This window comes from Alternaria metachromatica (genome assembly GCF_023757995.1).
Source record: "Alternaria metachromatica strain BMP 0045 chromosome Unknown scaffold_1, whole genome shotgun sequence".
Taxonomy (NCBI): domain Eukaryota; kingdom Fungi; phylum Ascomycota; class Dothideomycetes; order Pleosporales; family Pleosporaceae; genus Alternaria; species Alternaria metachromatica.
Genome location: NW_026055492.1, coordinates 2,452,872 through 2,470,067, shown reverse-complemented (window position 1 = coordinate 2,470,067; position 17,196 = coordinate 2,452,872). Strand labels below are relative to the sequence as shown.

Genomic DNA, 17,196 nt, shown 5'->3' with positions numbered 1-17,196 from the left:
TTGCTGCTTGTATTGTTTTTGTCTTCATAGTTGTCATCTCGTTCTGGATTTGTGCTTCTTGGTCGACACATAGTCCTAGCTAGTCTGAGGACTAGAGACTGCTGTACTTTAGCTATCTCGTCAAACAAAACAAAGGATCAACCAAACTACTTCAAGTTCCCGCAGCTATGTGTGCTGGGGTAGGCTAATGTTTTGTTAAGAGGTAGACGTTGGTGGACGCGAGCATACCGAGCTCGCTTTTCACTAGAAGGCAAGGCCTTATATTGGGAAAAAGCGCCTCAGCATCCAAGCTTTCACTTGATTCAACGCCACTTCCTCGTACTATGGAAGGTCTGCGCTTTTTCTCGAAAGGGGAGATTGCGTGTTCTAGTATAAGCTTTCAAGTTTTCGAGGAGCAACCCATGCATAACCCCACCGAAACCGCCATGATGTTGCCAACCCTTTCTCTCTTTCTAGCATTCGTCACCGCTTGTCCGCCGCCTCTTAACAGCTTCAAATATGTAGCCAACGATACCCACACAACATCACAGATGATCTCTAGCCTACTCGTATCTAGAGACGAGTCTTCACTAGATCGCAGATGGACTGAGATCGTAACTATGGTATGCTCATCTCTACGCTCCAACGCATGACGTCCAACTGACCGTTCAGCTAGACCGGACAACCTCGTACAGTGTGGCCCGACGGACTGGTCCGATACTGTTTCGAAGACGAGAGCGCCCGCAATAACTTCAAGGACGATATCGACGCAGCCTGGAAACTTTGGGTGGACAAGATCGGTGAACCCGGTTGCCCAAGCGGTCACATACTTCAGTTCAGGGAGTACAGAGTCAAGGAAGGCGTGTGGCCGTACTGCTACAACAAACGCGAAAAGGATGACGACCCTTGGGTCTGGAACAAGCACGTCAAAAACGACATTGCCGTTATCGCGGAGTCCAAAGATACTGAGACTCAGGCTTCTTCGGTCACGGGATACATACCAAAAGACTGGAGTGACGAGCAAGGGCGACACGGCATCCATCTCGGTCTCACCTTCAAGCAAAAGTACCCACCAGATTACTGGATCACAACCGTCGCCCACGAACTAGGCCACCTATTCGGATTCTGGCACGAGCACCAACGCGAAGACCGCAACGACTACGTCCACTTCGACTGTTCCAAACTGCGGGGTTACGCCGCTGCGAAAGCGAAAGTTGATGCGGCGAAAGAACATACCATGGAACAAGTCTGCGCCGACTACCGTCTAGCTCTCCAATACGACTTCCCCGCTGTCCAAGACTACGATACGATTGACCACATCGCGCCTCTCCGCGAGGGAGGGATTGAGTTACCATTGTACATCAACAGTGACATAGAGTTTGACGATGAGTCTATCATGTTGTATACCTCTTCGGAATTCGCAAACGATGGCGCGAATACAGACGACGTCCTGCAAGTCCCATTAGCATTCTGGAAACACCGCGGCATCGGCTTCGATCCACCAAACCCAGTCACAAAAGAAGACCTAGAAATCATCGACGTGCGATGGAAAGTCAGTGACGGAGATGCAGACGGCGTCCGCCATCTCTACCCTTATGTCGACTCAGACGAAGAAATGGAGAAGAGAAAGAGAGATCAGCCTGGCCGCCGGACCTGGATAGAATGGACATCCGAATTTAATAGCATGGTATAACTGATCTGATACCAAGGTAGAAGTATTATGTATTACAAACATATGTAAACGGCGATACGTTCGTTCGGTCAACGAACAAAGCCGTATTTGTGAGATAGATGAAGAGCAAGATCTTGAGTGGGGTATATAGCGAACCGAATGAATCCAACCGGCCCAGTACGTCGCCGCGCAAGATCGTCCAGTTCGTCGTAGCGTGCCGTAACGCCATAGATCCAGAGTCCATAATCCATAATACAAAATCCAAAAAGGCGCGTAGTCCTACATATCGTACATAATGTTACAGCGTATTACAACAGGGTTGCGAACCAACCGGGGGCTCGTGAATTGATCCAAAAAAGAACGCCTCGCTGGAAAGAATGATCCCGGATCCCGTAGTGGTGGTGGTGTTACATATGTTACAAATGACATGTTCTCGTAAAACACGTCTCAGTCGCGTCGGTCGGTGAAATCAACGCGTGCAGCTCCTCTCTTCGTCGCACATCTAGAAGAAGCCCTTGCTCTTCCCAGATCCAAGTTTCGGACTCATCGGTCCAAAGAGTTTCATATCGGTGTTCATCTTCTTGACAAACACCAGATAGGCTTCTAGCGCCTCATCTTGCGTTTTGAAAGTCTTATCCCGATTCATCCACATTTTCAGGTATTTGTCCGCACCGACATCTTTCAGCGCCGCGTACCAGCCGCCAGAAGAGCGCTGACGCAGCGATATCGCTAGGTTCTTGCCTTTGAGACCCGTCACGTTGGATGCTTCGCGCAGGCAGGCGGCGCGTAGATCGCTGTATTCGTCGTCTTCGAGGGAAGAGGAAGAGGAAGTTCGCTCCATCTTTGGTCGCGACGAGGAGGTGCGAGCATCGAGCTTAGGGCGCGAGGGTTCTTTAGGTTTGGACGCGGGTTTCGATTCGGTCTTCTTGCGTGACGGGGTAGAGACCTTGGGTTCTGGGGCTTTCTTTGGCGGCGCGGCGGCTTTGGGTGTTGGGGGAGTTTTCGGTCGCGAACTTGACTTCTTCTCCGATTTGGACGACTTCTCGGCCTTTTCAGATTTTGACTTTTCCGACTTTTCGGTCTTTGAAGACTTCTCTGGTTTTGATGCGGAAGGTGTGCTGGTTTTTGACGGCGCGGAGGGTTTTGATGCGGTTGCTGTCTTGGAGGACTTCGACTTCGACGGCGTTGGAGGTGTGGGCTTTTCTGGTGGCGAAGTTCTCGCCTTGAAGGAATCGAAAGGACTTGGCCATGCGCCTATGGCTTTTGGTGTTTCCTCGACCACTGGCGCATCTTTCTTTGACCTGGAACTTTTCGCGGGCGTCTTTGGTTCTGGGGCCGCCTTAGTCGCAGCAGAAGCCTTGAGTGGCGCGCCTCTCCTTCCCGTCGCAACCGGAGGCGGAGGAGCAGCGTCAGGAACCGCAGCCTCTCCAAAAAGCTGCCGTGCTCTATCCTTTACACTGGGAAACATCGCGTGTTCGGATCTGGGGTGGTATAACTCGGGCCGACTATACTGCTGATAGAATACAAAGTGCTAAACGCGCGATTACGATTAAGAGGTACTACAAATACACAATGACAGCGCGCGTCAAGACTATGCGAACTGGGAGAAGTAAACAAGATGCGTAGAGAGATGGAAACATTACTGGGGACCTCGGGATGGGGATACGGATTATTCTGGTGCCTAGTTGTGCAACCATGACACGCCCCCATGCCGCATCGGCCAGCATGCGAACAGGCGTTCACATCCAAATTCTGCGTAAATGAGCTAGCGGCCGCTTCTAGAACGCCTGAGAGCATCTCGGAATGCGGGTGGCAAGCGGGTCCCACGGTTGTTGTTTTCGACGTTATCGATTGAGAATGCTGGACGCGACTCCTGCCATGCGCGCCCAACGTGACCTCAGCGATGTTTCTCGACTTGAATCAGCTTGGAGGCCCATCTGACAGCTGAAAACAAAATCGTTTCATGGTGAAATGGTGTACATTGCGATGACCGTTAGGGGCAGTAACGTTACGAGCCACAGTGGCCCCTTTTCCGGAGAACCGGGCTGTGCGGGAAATTGGAACGGGGACGAAGGACGGCGCGGCAAACACCTTCCGGATGAGAACGATGGCCACAAACACTGCGCAAATGGTGCTGAAGGGGCAGTGGCATCATTGTCAGACGTTCGTGATGGAGATGAGATGACTTGCGATAAGGTGAGTTATCTTGGGCTGCATTGTGCATGCTGCACGTCAGTCAACGTGCAGCGAAACGGGTTCGGGATGTGGTATAGCGGGCTCCACTCCTTTAGCGCTCCCTATTTTGAGCCACGTCTCTCATCTCCCCCATATCTGGCCTTCGCTTACCCAGTCGTTCGCGATCGCTAGGGATGCCTTGACATCCTGCTGAACCAGTCACTTGGGTTCTCAAACTCTGGAATTCCTGTGTCACAATGGTAGCTCCAACGTTGCCTATTGTTTGTCTGTGATTATCCCAGCGCGTCCATGACACCCGGATCACTCCCAGCTCCCCGGAAACTTTACCAGTCCCAACCGTTCTGCTTTTCAGCCGTTACTATGGCGTCCCCTCAAGAATCCATCGTTATGGCTCCCCCAGGTACTGGCCAACGACCTGATCAGCAGCTCCAATAGACCGAAGCGAGTAAACCGTACGTAAAACACAAAAAGGGCTAAGCATATGGCCCAACAATTTCCTGTGTTTTGGCCCAAACCTTGTCCTGGGCGCCGCTCGCCCTCAGTCTCGCCAGCGGCTTCTCGTTCAGCGTCGTCTCACAAGTATGCCATATCAGGAACAAGCCTCCGTCTTTCTGTCCTACCGTGTTCTTCCCCTCCTCAATACCTTCTCTCAAGGGCACACCTTTCCCTCCAAAAGCCGCACTGGTAATTTGGTACAAATACCTCTCACCGGCTTCCTCTTCCCTATACGTCATAAGCCTAATAACCGGATCCATGAACATCCAAGCCGCCCACGAGCCCCAAGACCCTTCCTTGAATCCACGAAACAGGTTTCCAGTTCGCACACTCCCTGGAGCCGCATGTATAAAGACGATGTTCTTGTTCTCTGGCATTGCCGCGAGGCGTTCGAGTGAGAGTGTGGCCATGTTGATCATATGTATCATCGTAGTCATGCCTCCGAAGGCGCCTGGCGCTTCGAGTAGTAAATCATCTGGTTTGAAGAACCAGTCGGTTTCCATTCCGCCCGCGCGTACGCTTATTACGCGTGCGCGATCCGATGCGCGGAGGAGGGGAAGGAGGTTCTGTGTAAAGCAGAATCGCGCGTAGAATTCTAGTACCTGGCTGATGTCTAGGCCTTCGGATGTAGCTGGTCATGTAAGTTTTTGATGAAGCGCAGTTTGACAGAATTAAGGTAGAATGAACTTACTTTCTCGCCCGAAAAATGGTACGTATCCGGTAGTTAGGAAGAGAAGATCGATGCTAGTTTCGAGCTTCTTGATGTAGTCGCATATCCGCTTTACCTCAGACAGCAGCGTGACCTGACCTTCCACCCATATGATACTCGCATTCGGGTTCGCCGTATGTAGCTCTTCGATGAAAGGTTGGGACGCTGCTTTGCTCTCTTTTCTTCCAACGACGTAGGCTTTGAAGTTTGTTCCCAGCTTTGTGATCGCTCCCAGCGTGATCTTTCCTATGCCTGACGTTCCACCCACAAACACTGCGATCCGGGGCGCTGTCTCTTTGTCGATGTGCGCATTACTTTCCTTGATCTTGGTAAGGTGCACCATGTTGCCGTCTGCGATGGTTGTTTGTGAGGACTGTGGATTTGGATTGCGTGGGTTGATATGGTGGATGCGCACTGTGCAAGGGTCGAGAGTGCTTGAATACGCAGGCGCAGTTACCTGGCTGCGCCTCGTGGACGAATTGCGCACGGCAATAACGACCGGATGATTTCGAAAACCTCCGCGCAGCATTTTGTGGCAGTGACTGCATATGCGCCAAGTGTTTGTGATACCTTCCGAGGTCATTTGTGGTCGCCAGCTTCTCAAAATCATTCGAGTTCGTCGCCATCGGCTGCATTTCACAACATCTCCAAACACGAGCGCTAAGTATAATGAAAGGACGGTGTGTGAAATGCTAATTTGATTGTATAAACAATGCATGGCTCCTGTCATGCTCCTATACCTATAACGCCTGCAGACTCTTGTCCATCTAGATTCACTCACGCCTGTGCGCTGACAGGCTTGATGCCCACCTCGGTCATCTTCGTCTTCTCCACTTCCTCCACCGGGCTATCCGCCCTCTCTACAACATCAGTCAGACCCATGTACTTCAAGCTCGCCGACCAACCGAGGTCATCGCCAAAGTAGTTCTTCATGACCTCAACACCATACTTGATGCCGTTCTTCGGGTCGTATGTCAGACATTGCTTGCCAACTGCGAGACCAATGACTGCATCCCATGCTGGCAGCTCTGTTTGTGTGTACTGCTCGGTTGAAGGAGCAAGTTCTGAGTTCAGGATGGCGGAGTAGATGTTTTGTGCAGCCGCTTGACCCATGACTGTTGCGCTGCCTGCGCGCTTAATACCGGTCCAGGCGATTACATCGCCGACGCCGAAGTGCGAGGATGCGTTCGGAATGTTGTCCTTGAACATTAGAGATTGGTGGACCATGATCTCCTTGTCCTCGTTCAAGCACTCAGTAGGTAAGACACCAGTGGTCGGTGTGCCCTTCTTCGTCGAGTCAATGACGAAGTCGGCTGTGATTGTGTCGTTGTTTGCGAGTGTGACTGTGAACTGACCATTCGGTTGTTCCGTGATAGATGCGCGACTACCCAAGACCAGCTTGACGCCTTCTTCTTCGAGCAGAATCTTTGCACGCTCCTTAACGTCTGCTGGTAGTGGCTCTGACGACAGTACTTCACTCCGTGAGTGTACGAGTGTGACGTCGATCTCAGGGTAGTAGCTCTTGATCTCAGCAGCGAATTCGACACCGACGGCACCAGCGCCGATGACTACAACTTTTCTTCCTTCACACTTCGATGGGTCACCACCAGTGATCTTCTCGATGAAAGCCTTTGAATCTCTCTGGTACTCTTCGAAGCTTCCAGACTTTGGCACAGCAGGGAACGGTCTCTTCAGGCCAGTGGCCATGACTAGGTAGTCGTATGATTGGTGTTGGGTCTTGCCATTGCGATCGCACCACTCTGCAACCTTGGCTTCAGGGTTGATGTTCTTCACACTTCCATGCTTGAAGTGCAGATTTGGGTGCTTCAGCTCATTTAGATGGCTATACCTCTTCCACATGTGGGTTGTGTACTTTGGTGTAACATGGGCGAGCGGTGCGCCAACCGAGTGGACTGCAAGACACAAGCATTAGCTAGATTTCCTCTAACGCAGGGTGACAAGGTGGGGCAGTGAAGATGCTGAGCCTCGGCTAGTGGGGTAGAGTGACGCACAATAACCATCGCGCTCATCGATGACAGTAATTTCAACCCCTCTGTTACTCCGTGCACCCTTGAAGTCAGGACCTGGGTAGACACTCTGTCGGGCCTTTCCTTGTGAGAGTTCTAGGAGGTTGACGACAGTAGAGATGCCTCCATACGCGCAGCCGACAACGAGTACGCGGTTGGGATTTGATAGGCTGAGGTTGCCCAGTGTGTCAGTAACGCCTTGGAGCCTCATTGTGAATATTTGATCTGATAAAGGAGGGGTCGTGGGGGTGTAGGAGTGTTGGCAGGGCGGGATGAGAGAAAGATGATCTGATTAGATTAGAAGTGCAGGTGGCAGAACGCCCACTTCTATATGCCGGCAGCGCACCACACATACACCACACCGACATCGGAAATCAGCTAACTATCGTCGCGCCAGCAACTAAGCTATTCGCAAGTACACGAGCGATCCACCATCGTCGCGGATGTGGTGGTCGGTCTGCGATTGGTGGATGGTTGTGCATCTTATCAGATCCGAGCATTATCCGGTGCAAATTTTATCTGATGCCCCACTCCAACTGCATCTGCCCATCCTTCGTGTCTTGCCAAGGTGAGCAATCAAGGACCTGACTACTCAACGGAGTTCAATGACAGCCTGGTGTCGGTTACAGCTACCGGAAAGTCGCGTATTTGACCGCTTCTCGACTATATCCCCACATAAGGCCTCCGCTGGTGGGCACATGAGTGCGGAGACCAAGGCCGCTGGTGGCAGTCACGGTTCACAACGTTACAATGAGTTCGTGTCGACGAGGAATGCAGTACGCGTTCGACTCAAACCAAGGCTTACTCTTGGCTCAAGCTGGTCGTTAAATGTCACTTTAGTATACCTGGGTAGGTTTGATTGCGATAGCTTTGCTGAATGAGGTCGTATTACGGATGCCCGCGGGCACGATTGTTCGCGGCACGTGCCAATTAGATCAGGTTAAGTGGAGAAAAAGTCTATATTCAATCCTCGTCTTCATCGTCAGATCTATTAACATCAAACCCAAGTAGCTCATCGCCCTCTCCTTCTTCATCCTCACCCCTAACCTCTATATCACGTATCTGTCATTCGCCCTTGAACCCATCTACAAGCACAACAGGACCCTTGTACTGCTTGCGTCCGCGGATAGCATAGTCAATACCACTCAGAACAGCCACACCAACAAACATAACAACAGCCCAGTTGAAGTACGCCAAAGGTACAGGCGTAGACTCAGGCCAGAAGCACCAGAAGAAGGCGTGGGAAGAGTAGAGAACGCCACCGATGTTGATGGGTACGCCCCATTTGCCGAGGGACCAGCGGCAGTTGGGGAGGAGTTCGGGGTGGCGGATGCGGCGGTAGAGGACGGCGCCGATGGAGAACATGTATGTTATCATGAGAGCTACGACGTTGAGGGAGATGACTGGAGTGCGTTAGCTGACATTGTACAAATATGCGGATGGAAAGGAAGAAACATACTAGCGTTGAAAGCAGTATCTGAGCCGATGTTAATCAAACTCAGCGCAACCGTGATAAGACAAGTCACCGTCACAGCATTCGCTGGAATTTCCAACTTTGGATCGACATGGCCGATCCAGTTGCTAAATGGGAGACCCTTGTCTCTAGCGAAAGCCCAGGTCTGGCGCGAAGTCGATAAGTTGAAGGTCAATGTGCCGGCGAAGATGAGCACCGTGGGAATGGCGTTGAGGGCTACGACACCACCGGAGTTGACGGCTTGGGCGAAGACCCACATATGCGGGTAGTCTTCTGCGAGTGCGGCGTCGACATCGGTGATCATGAACATGTAACTGATTAGGAAGACTATTCCGAGAGAGCCGTTCATGAGGTATGCGCCGATCATAGCGCGGGGAACGGTCTTGCCAGCATCTTTGATCTCCTCGGCCATGTGGGCTGCGGAGTCGGAGCCTGTGATCAGGAGTTAGCTTGTGTTACAACGATGAAGCTTGGTAGAGATGTAGACTTACAGATACAGGCGTAGATGGCTGACACTTGACCCACCATAAGAGCCAAACCAGTTGAACTCCAGTTTCCGCCGTTCTTGAACTGGGTGAAAGTCACTTCAGCAGTAGCCCGTGGCGACAGAACCCAGAAGACGATGATGATGGCCAAGAAACCGAATACGTGAACGACCAACATGACGTTCTGGAAAATAGGCATAGCCTTTGAGCCCCAGATATTCAGGACCCAGACCAAGAAGGTCACGGCAATGACCATGAGCGTTCCGTGCCAGCTGGTGGGCTCGTATTCTGGGTACATGACGATGACGGAGGCTTGGATTAGGGTGCCGACGAGGAAAGGTCCGGAAGCTGTACCGGCTTGCCATGATAGAGTTGACATCCATCCAATGAAGTAGCTGAATGGCTTCTGAACGCTCGGAGGCGAGAATTCGGAAACCCAGTGGTACTGGCCACCAGCGGTCGGTGCCATCGATGCCATCTCAGCTAGCGATAGCATAACAGTGCTGAAGCCGAACCATGTCCAGACGAAACTCCAGATAAGACCTGCTGGACCTCCATCGAGAAGGCCTTGGTATGTTGCACTACGATATTGTCAGTTCCTAGTCCACATTCATCGTACCCAGGTAACGTACGTCAAAAGCACTTCCCAAGTTCCCTGCAGGATAACGGTGAACGCCAACGCAGACAACGGCCGATAATTCCTTTTCAGCTCTTGCACCTTGCCCATGCGCTCCATATCCGCGCGATCAGCCCTCGTGAAACCCCTCAGAGACTGGTGATACTCCTGGCTCTCATCCCCATCCAACGACCGCGACGCATTCGCCCGCGACTCCAGCGTCGCCTGCTTATCCATACTGCCAAGCGGCTGAGCCTCGTAAGCAGCCATAACCAGATGCGCGCCTTAAGATATGCAGGAACGCAGCGCCTCAATAAAAATGAGACCCAAGAAACAGGAACAGCAAACGCAAACGAACAAGCGAGAACGGTGCGATGGTAAGTAAGAAGAAGGGATTGCCCACACGGACACACGAAATGGCGTGCACATGCATGCTGGCGAGATGGGCTCGTCCAGCCGCTGCGAAATGCCTTGTCTGCCGCTTCCACGAAGAAGTGGGGTGCACTAGACCCAAACCCCCTTCACATACCCGGCATCTCTTCTTCTCGAGCGGAGCCAGGGTCCAATGGTGCAGATACACTCCGGTGCACATGCCAACCAACAAGATCGTCGCGGTACACAGTGCGTGGCCCTCCGACTTGCCATGAATGGTTTGACGTCCTGTCCGCCCAGATGCCACTATCCCTGCCGCTAGCGCGACACCACGCGGCCCGCTTCCTTATATGGGGGTTTGCTGCGGCTGGGCCGTAGGCTATCGCTGCAGGAGTCGTACATTGATTACATGTAGTTGCATCTGCCGCAGGCTTGCGTAGGAAAAGATAATCCGCCGAGATGACACGTTCGTGAGAGGTGGAAATGTCTCTCTAGGGGAAGCGGAAGAATTCGTTCTGGACCTTCTCCAGCCTTACGAGGTTGAAGGGAGCCAGGGTGAGCATCAGATTAGCGAATGTTGATCATGGTATGATTCGTAATTCATGGTACGATTTGTAGATTTGTAGCGTTCTGTAACCGTATTGCTGCTTCGAACGGATATTACCTAGGAAATCTCAAATCAGTCATGCTGGTAGCCGAGCTCATCAAACCCGAGGGAACGGTAAACTTTCACAAGAATTTCTTGTCCCACCGTTCAGTAAACCGCTTTCTTCGCGCTAGCTACCTGAATGTCATTTCAACGTATGGCAGCATGCGGCTGTCATTCCGCCGGGCGCCGAGCCTTGTTGGCGTCAGCCACTGTAGCACATACAAGGACGAAGAGACCCTTATGCGTTAGGAGTACTTGGTCATGGCTCGCTTAGCATCAGAAGCCATCTTCAACAAGATCTCCCGTGAACCCGTGTACATGGGTCGGATTCGGTCCTGATCAATAAGCGACGAGCGTGAGGGAGGACGACATGAAGGGAGTGACATGGGCGGTATAACGTCCGCGCGAGCTCTCATTGGGCTGGCTGTGTGCAAACCACAGGCGGTATAGGTACATGTCAGACGCAGGAGCAGCGGTACAGAACCCAAAGGGTCGCCCTCTGACAACTGCCGTGGAATCTGTCTGCCTGTCATCTTATGGCCGCCACTCTGTTGTACCTTTGTTCTTCAATTTTTTCCCTTGATGCTCGATGGCTGGAGAGGTGATTCCTCCGCCGTATGTTATATCTGCGGATGACAAGCGCGGGCTCATTGTCGTGACCGGTGCAGCTGTCTTGGCCTTTGTCTGGTCCTGTTTTCTGATCCGAGTATGGTTGCGCCTGCAATCGAGGGAGTGGCGATCTGATGGTAAGTGCCCCAGACTCGGTCTGTACTCAGAGTTGAGACATTGTGCTGATGGCGTGTGTGCAGATTGGTGGCTCGCGATAGCAACATTGCTCGACACGGTACAATCAGGAATCATATTCCATCTCGTCAACCTAGGCCTAGGAGCCTCACAAGTCGGAGTACCGTTGTCGCAACTGCAGCAACTTGGAAATGTAAGTAGTGTTTAAGTTTTGGCGATTCAGCGACCCTCTGGATCCGCGCGTGGGTGTCGGCTCCTTGCTTCCTTCTGGCGTTCGCGCAGGCCCGCAGGGCAGCCGCGACCGAGTGAACCGCCGAACATCTGGGGAAACCGCGTCTAACAGCCAACAGGAAGGTTTTGCGTCGCAGATCATTTATATCTTTGTTATACTCGCCTCGAAGCTATCGGTGCTTTCTCTATACCTAAGGCTATCGCCAGGCGGATCTCATCGCGTAGCATCATGGTCGCTCGTAGCACTGTCCTGTCTATGGGCACTGGTATCCGTCATCCTGATTGCTATACCGTGCAATCCTGCGCAAACATATATAGACGCGGGCAACTGTACGAACAGGGTAAGTCGACTATCCTAGGCGACTAGGCGCATTCCTTTCCTCGAAGAAATACATCCACCTACTAACGCACCACCGCAGTGGCCAAAATGGCTCAGCATAGGCACCTTCGACATCCTAACCGAACTCCTAATGTTCCTCGCCGCAGTCCATCTAATCTACTCCCTCCAAATGCGCCTTCTCGCCAAACTCCTCGTAATCCTCGCTTTCTCCGCCCGCCTTCCGGTGATCGCAATCGCCGGAATCCGACTCTACTACCTGGACCTACGACTCAGCGGGTCAAACTTCACTTTCGACTATGTAATCGCTACGCAATGGCAGATGGGCTACGCGATTATGTCGAGTACGATAACGGGAATGGGTCCGTTCTTGAAGCCGTTTGATAAGGAGTACGTGAGTAGTACGTATAAGCAGTATGGAGAAGGGCATAGTGGAAGTGGGAGTGGGGGGAGGTCGAGGATGGAGAGCGCGCTTACAACGCACTCAAGTGGGATGTTGCCGCCTTCGAGGAGGCAGATGATGGGTCACCACCATCATCATGGCCATCATAGGCGGTCGGCGGATAACATCTCGGAATCCTATCTCATGGATACGTTACCCAGTCGCCGGGCGAGCAAGCAGTCCTTGGGAGAGCAAGATGGCTCCCATGGTCTTGAATTGATGCAGAGCAGTAGTCCGACGAGAGCGTCACCGCCAGGGCATACTCATGGGTTTATGACGGCGGATGAGCATTTTCGTCCTACGCATATGTACCGTGGCCATGAGGCGGAGGTTTGGGTCGGAGAGAGGAGTCTGAGTATTACAAGGGAGGAGATGGATAGAGCTACTGCGGATGGGGGGAGTGGTTCTAAGTCTGGGACTAGGTTGGTTATTGGAAAAAAGAAGGAGTTTAAGATCGAAGTTGATCGGGCGAGCCGTATTGTGTAGGCTCTTTGCAGGATCGTTTGGGCGGATGTTTTGCTTCAAACTGAGTTTCAAATACCCCTCTGTAGTTTGCGTTGGTTCTGTGGGAAATTTGGCAGTGGAAAGAAGAGGAATACAGATACGACATTATGATATAGAAAGCCCTGTGGATTGAAGAATCTCAATAGCAACATGTCCGAAATTCTTGAAGTGTTGGAGATTGCCTAGTATGTGCTGTGATGGTGAGAAAGAAGGAAACAAGCGCGCATCTCAGCTGCATTGACGGTCTCCCTACTAGATCCCCAGACTTCAGCTATTGCCGGTTCCATCACAGTGAATTGATTCAACAGACTTCAAAAAGAACACATTGTCAAAACTCCTGATTCCAATGGGGACCTATAATACAGCAAGCAAAACTAGCAGTCCCTGACCATACGAGCTTTCCATCGTCCTGCCAAGTCAACGGTCAAGATGATATCCTGATACAATGCTTTTACGGTTCGTCCCATGCTTTCTATGCTTGTGCCCAACGATCGGGAATAGATGATAAGGAAATGAACACGGGTAATCGCAAATAGAGGTTGTGAGAAATATTGAGGTCGCCGCAGTAGAGGGCCAACCTCAACGTAGGGGGAATCGGTCGAATATTGTAAAGGGTGCGTCTGGGAAGATGTGTTTATGCGGAGAATCGGCGCATGACCTTGGCGATGACTGAGAGCTGTTAGATTGATACTGAACCAGGATGTTCCGGTGTACATACCGTGAAGAGCGACAACGCTGAAGATGAAGACAACGGACAAGGTCATGACCACGACGGGGTCGACCTTCAGACCGGGGGACTCATCGGTGTATAGCCCTGGAAAATGATGTTAGCCAAAGTCCCACAACTGCATCTCTGCCAACCGCCGCAGCCCAAATCCGCTGCTATTATGGCTGAGTAGCTCATTCCGCTACACGTCCTCCTCCTCTCGTTCTCTACCCATGTCGGGGTGCACTTACTCAGCATAGTGCTTGAGCTGCCGCCAGCGCCGGCCGCCCTTGTGCTGCTTGGTCGCAGGTTCGCGGTCTTCTCGGCGCGGTCAGCCGCAGCTTTCCTGCGCATAACGGTCGCGGGGCCACCTGGGGGCTTTGGTGACGCAGGACGCGCGGTTGTTGAGCCGGTAGAGCCCGTGGCGGGGGAGGTAGCGCGTGCAGCAGACTATCGGTCATGTTAGCAATGATCTTAGTGTTCTGAGGTTTGGCTTGTGCGTGAGGGTATTGTCGCGGGGCTTCTAAAGTGGATCGAGAAACCATGACGTCTGAACGGATAGCAGACAGCTCGAGAAGTGACAGCACGCGACACCAGTCCAATAGTCTCTGTGACATGTCCTCATGCTCTTGCTCTCCTGTCGCATGCTCCGGAACGACAGCCAGGTGTCCTCGTGCGTCCAATGGCCGTCTCTAGCGCCAAGGAAGGTGTTACTGACCATGATGTGTGTTTTTGACGGTAACCGGGGCGAGATGGACGGAGTGGTTGTGATGGAAGATGTTGTGGAAGCAGCTGGTGATAGTCGCTCGGCGGCTCTCAAAGGCCACGATTCTGGAGCTGGGGTTGCCGCGCCGCGCTAACCCTGACCTCGACTGCCTCGCTTAGAACGCCGCTAGCAGGGGTCACGTGTTAGCTCCTTCACCACGGCAGCGGTTATCCCGAACAGGCAGGTGCATGAACACAGCAGTGGTATGAAGAAATTCACTGGAGACATCGCGCAAAGCATTTTCACCATAAGGATGGTTCGTCCCAAGCCACTTTTCCCATTAGACCGTTTGATATACCAGGCCAGATAGCGTCCCAATATCATCAGCGTAGGACCTAGCCCACTTTCGATGATGTAGATGCCCTCGACCAGATCCGAAAGCTAGCAACCGGTAATAACAAGTCATCCCTAAGCAAACTCCCGCAAGCCCCGTAAACCGATGCCGACCCTTAACCTTGCCTAGCAAACACCCATGTAACCGCCCGTAAGAGGTATATTATCTTCAGCAGACCCAGAGATGTGGAACGTAGGCGAGCATGCTGCAAGTGCGCCGCCAAACCCACAGGAAATATTCGCCGACCACCAATTGACCGGCTCCACCCATGGTTGTATCTGAAAGACCGACACAGTATGCCCGAGACACCTGAAATGCAGTAACTCCGGAGGTGCATCCTATCTCCCTAATCAAAACTCCGTTTTCTAACCCCAAACAGACGCCTGGACTCCCTGGGTGGGGGTGTTGCTCCAGGGTCCGTTGTTCCAAATACCAACGCCCTTGTCAGTGACAGTAGAAGAAGGGTTCATAGAAGCAGATGTCGTCATGTTGTTCTGCTCGCTCGCGTTGTACGAGTTGTAGCCGAGAGGCGACGGCAGCGGTGAGTTTGCGCGCTTGCCCAGGGCGGCACCACCTGGCTGCTGCAGGTTCTGGTTCTGGGGACGAGTGCCAATGGGGGCGACGCCAGAGCCGTTGGCCTTCTGACCGGGCACGGGGGGAGAGCCTCCGGGCGACGAGTTGGAAGTGCGGTTCGCCTGCTGCGCATCGAAGAGGTTGAACGCGGGGTTCTGAGTACCGGATGGCGAAGAGGTGCTGTTGGCACGAGCATCCTGAGCACCACCAGTGACGTCCTTGTCGCGGGGAGGCATCTGAACAGAACCCTCGCCGGACTGGGCCTGCATGCCGAAGGGGTCAAAGGCGAGCGGAGAGGGGCCACGGCCGGCAGCAGAAGTCTGAACGCGGACATCCTGGCTCGAGGTGGGGTTGCTGTTGTACAGGGTGGAGGTCTCGCCATACAAAGCACGGTGCTGGCGGGCGATGAGTTCGCGGCGCTCATCTTCATTCATGGCATTGGGGCTCATGGAGCGGTCCGACTTGGAGCCTGAGCCTGAAACGTCTGTATTACCCTAGTCAACCAACTGTCCTGCCTATTGTTGCCCAGATTCCGAGTCCTTACTTCTGTGGTATTGCTGCTCCTGATGATAGTTGCGCAGCTCACGCTCACGCTGAGCCGCCATCCGTCGCTTCGCCTGTGCCATCTGGTCCGCGTCGTTGGGTCGGGGCGCATAGCCGCGCTGGTTCTGGTAGAAGCCCTGGACGTTGGTCGCCGAGTGGGAGCGGGAGCCGTCGTACTCGCTGACCGAGTGGTGGCGCTGGGGGCCGCCCATGCGCTGCTGCTCTGTGTCACATGTCAGTGGTGTGGAGGGGCATGCGTGGGCAGAAGTGTGTACCGAAGTCGGGGTATGGGCGGGGCGCGCCTCCCATCATGGGCATCGACTCGCGGCGGTTGGCGCCCATGGGGGTGGGAGGGAAGCCGGGGCCGAGGGGCTTGCCGCTCTTGCTGAGGTTCTCAATGGCGCGGTCGACCTCTGTGGTAACTGGTCAGCACTCGCCTCGCCAATGGTTGCGACGGGGCCTGTCACTGCCATGTCGGGTCGCATTGGCTCTGACAGACCCCACCGCCGGAACTACGTACCCTCAAACTGCGAGGCAAAGGCATTGGCGACCTCGCTGTTGACCGTGGAGCTTGTGCCTACATCCATGTGAATCGCTGCACCTGCGCCGTTGAATCCCATGTGGCCGGTACCTGAGCGCGAGGGCGGTTGGGGCTGCTCCCATGACTGCTGGCGGCCGGGAGCGGGTGTGTTCCACGACGCGTCGTTGTAGTAGGACATGGCGGGCAAGAGGCAGTCCGGTGGCTTCGTGGGAGTCGGGGTAGTTGCGCAACGCCAAAGGGCTCGTGGGCGGGACTAGTCTAGATATTCTGAGTACACTGGTCAGTACGGTTGTTCTGGTCCGGCAATGGCACGCAGCAATTGGCGACTGAGGTTCGGCAACAAGAGGTTCGGCGGTCGGCGGCAGCCCGTGTTGACGATATGGGGGCGGGAAATGAGGTCGAGGCGGGCAGCGGAAAATTTTGGTGGAGAGCGGAGATGTTTTGGACACGCAGGGTCGTGCCGCGTACCGAAGAAAGTGAACCGTAAACTCACCTTCACCGCGAAAAAGGAGCGACAGCTGTTCACCGGGCAGGCAGCAAGTGAGGCACCAGGAAAAGCACAACTGAGAGCGGGTAGGGGTCAGGGAGGGACTTCGGGAGATATCGCGGGAATGTGAGGACATGGCGAAAGGGGATGCTGGATTCCTCGCGCTAAGCAGGCCGAGCAACGACCTATCCACTTAATTCATCTCCGCTTCGACGACACGGGCCTCACCAGCTGCATGCAATTAGTTCGACATGCCTTCCATCCCGTCCTGGTCCAACCGCGTACTTCGTATGACGGACGCCGCAGCCTCGCGT

At 53.4% G+C, this 17,196-nt stretch overlaps 6 protein-coding genes across 6 annotated transcripts; 1 reads left to right on the top strand and 5 right to left on the bottom strand.

The window, feature by feature from the left end:
• Positions 1–323: 323 nt before the first annotated feature.
• On the top strand, positions 324–1,672 carry J4E83_000794 (uncharacterized protein; the record flags this gene model as incomplete). Its single annotated transcript, XM_049327754.1, has 2 exons — positions 324–330; positions 675–1,672. 2 exons carry the CDS (start codon positions 324–326, stop codon positions 1,670–1,672), a joined length of 1,005 nt encoding a protein of 334 aa, XP_049193899.1.
• A 481-nt stretch (positions 1,673–2,153) lies between these two features.
• On the bottom strand, positions 2,154–3,119 carry J4E83_000793 (uncharacterized protein; the record flags this gene model as incomplete). Its single annotated transcript, XM_049327753.1, has 1 exon — positions 2,154–3,119. One exon carries the CDS (start codon positions 3,117–3,119, stop codon positions 2,154–2,156), a length of 966 nt encoding a protein of 321 aa, XP_049193898.1.
• Positions 3,120–4,320: 1,201 nt separating this feature from the next.
• On the bottom strand, positions 4,321–5,394 carry J4E83_000792 (uncharacterized protein; the record flags this gene model as incomplete). The annotated part of the gene is made up of 2 exons (XM_049327752.1): positions 4,321–4,961; positions 5,034–5,394. 2 exons carry the CDS (start codon positions 5,392–5,394, stop codon positions 4,321–4,323), a joined length of 1,002 nt encoding a protein of 333 aa, XP_049193897.1.
• A 434-nt stretch (positions 5,395–5,828) lies between these two features.
• J4E83_000791 (uncharacterized protein) lies at positions 5,829–7,289 on the bottom strand (the record flags this gene model as incomplete). Its single annotated transcript, XM_049327751.1, has 2 exons — positions 5,829–6,964; positions 7,064–7,289. 2 exons carry the CDS (start codon positions 7,287–7,289, stop codon positions 5,829–5,831), a joined length of 1,362 nt encoding a protein of 453 aa, XP_049193896.1.
• Positions 7,290–8,143: 854 nt separating this feature from the next.
• Positions 8,144–9,923, bottom strand: J4E83_000790 (uncharacterized protein; the record flags this gene model as incomplete). The annotated part of the gene is made up of 4 exons (XM_049327750.1): positions 8,144–8,481; positions 8,538–8,984; positions 9,044–9,618; positions 9,670–9,923. 4 exons carry the CDS (start codon positions 9,921–9,923, stop codon positions 8,144–8,146), a joined length of 1,614 nt encoding a protein of 537 aa, XP_049193895.1.
• A 3,643-nt stretch (positions 9,924–13,566) lies between these two features.
• Positions 13,567–16,573, bottom strand: J4E83_000789 (uncharacterized protein; the record flags this gene model as incomplete). The annotated part of the gene is made up of 7 exons (XM_049327749.1): positions 13,567–13,601; positions 13,651–13,746; positions 13,890–14,088; positions 15,116–15,795; positions 15,856–16,077; positions 16,130–16,267; positions 16,375–16,573. The coding sequence occupies 7 exons, from the start codon at positions 16,571–16,573 to the stop codon at positions 13,567–13,569; spliced, it is 1,569 nt and encodes a 522-aa protein (XP_049193894.1).
• Positions 16,574–17,196: the final 623 nt, after the last annotated feature.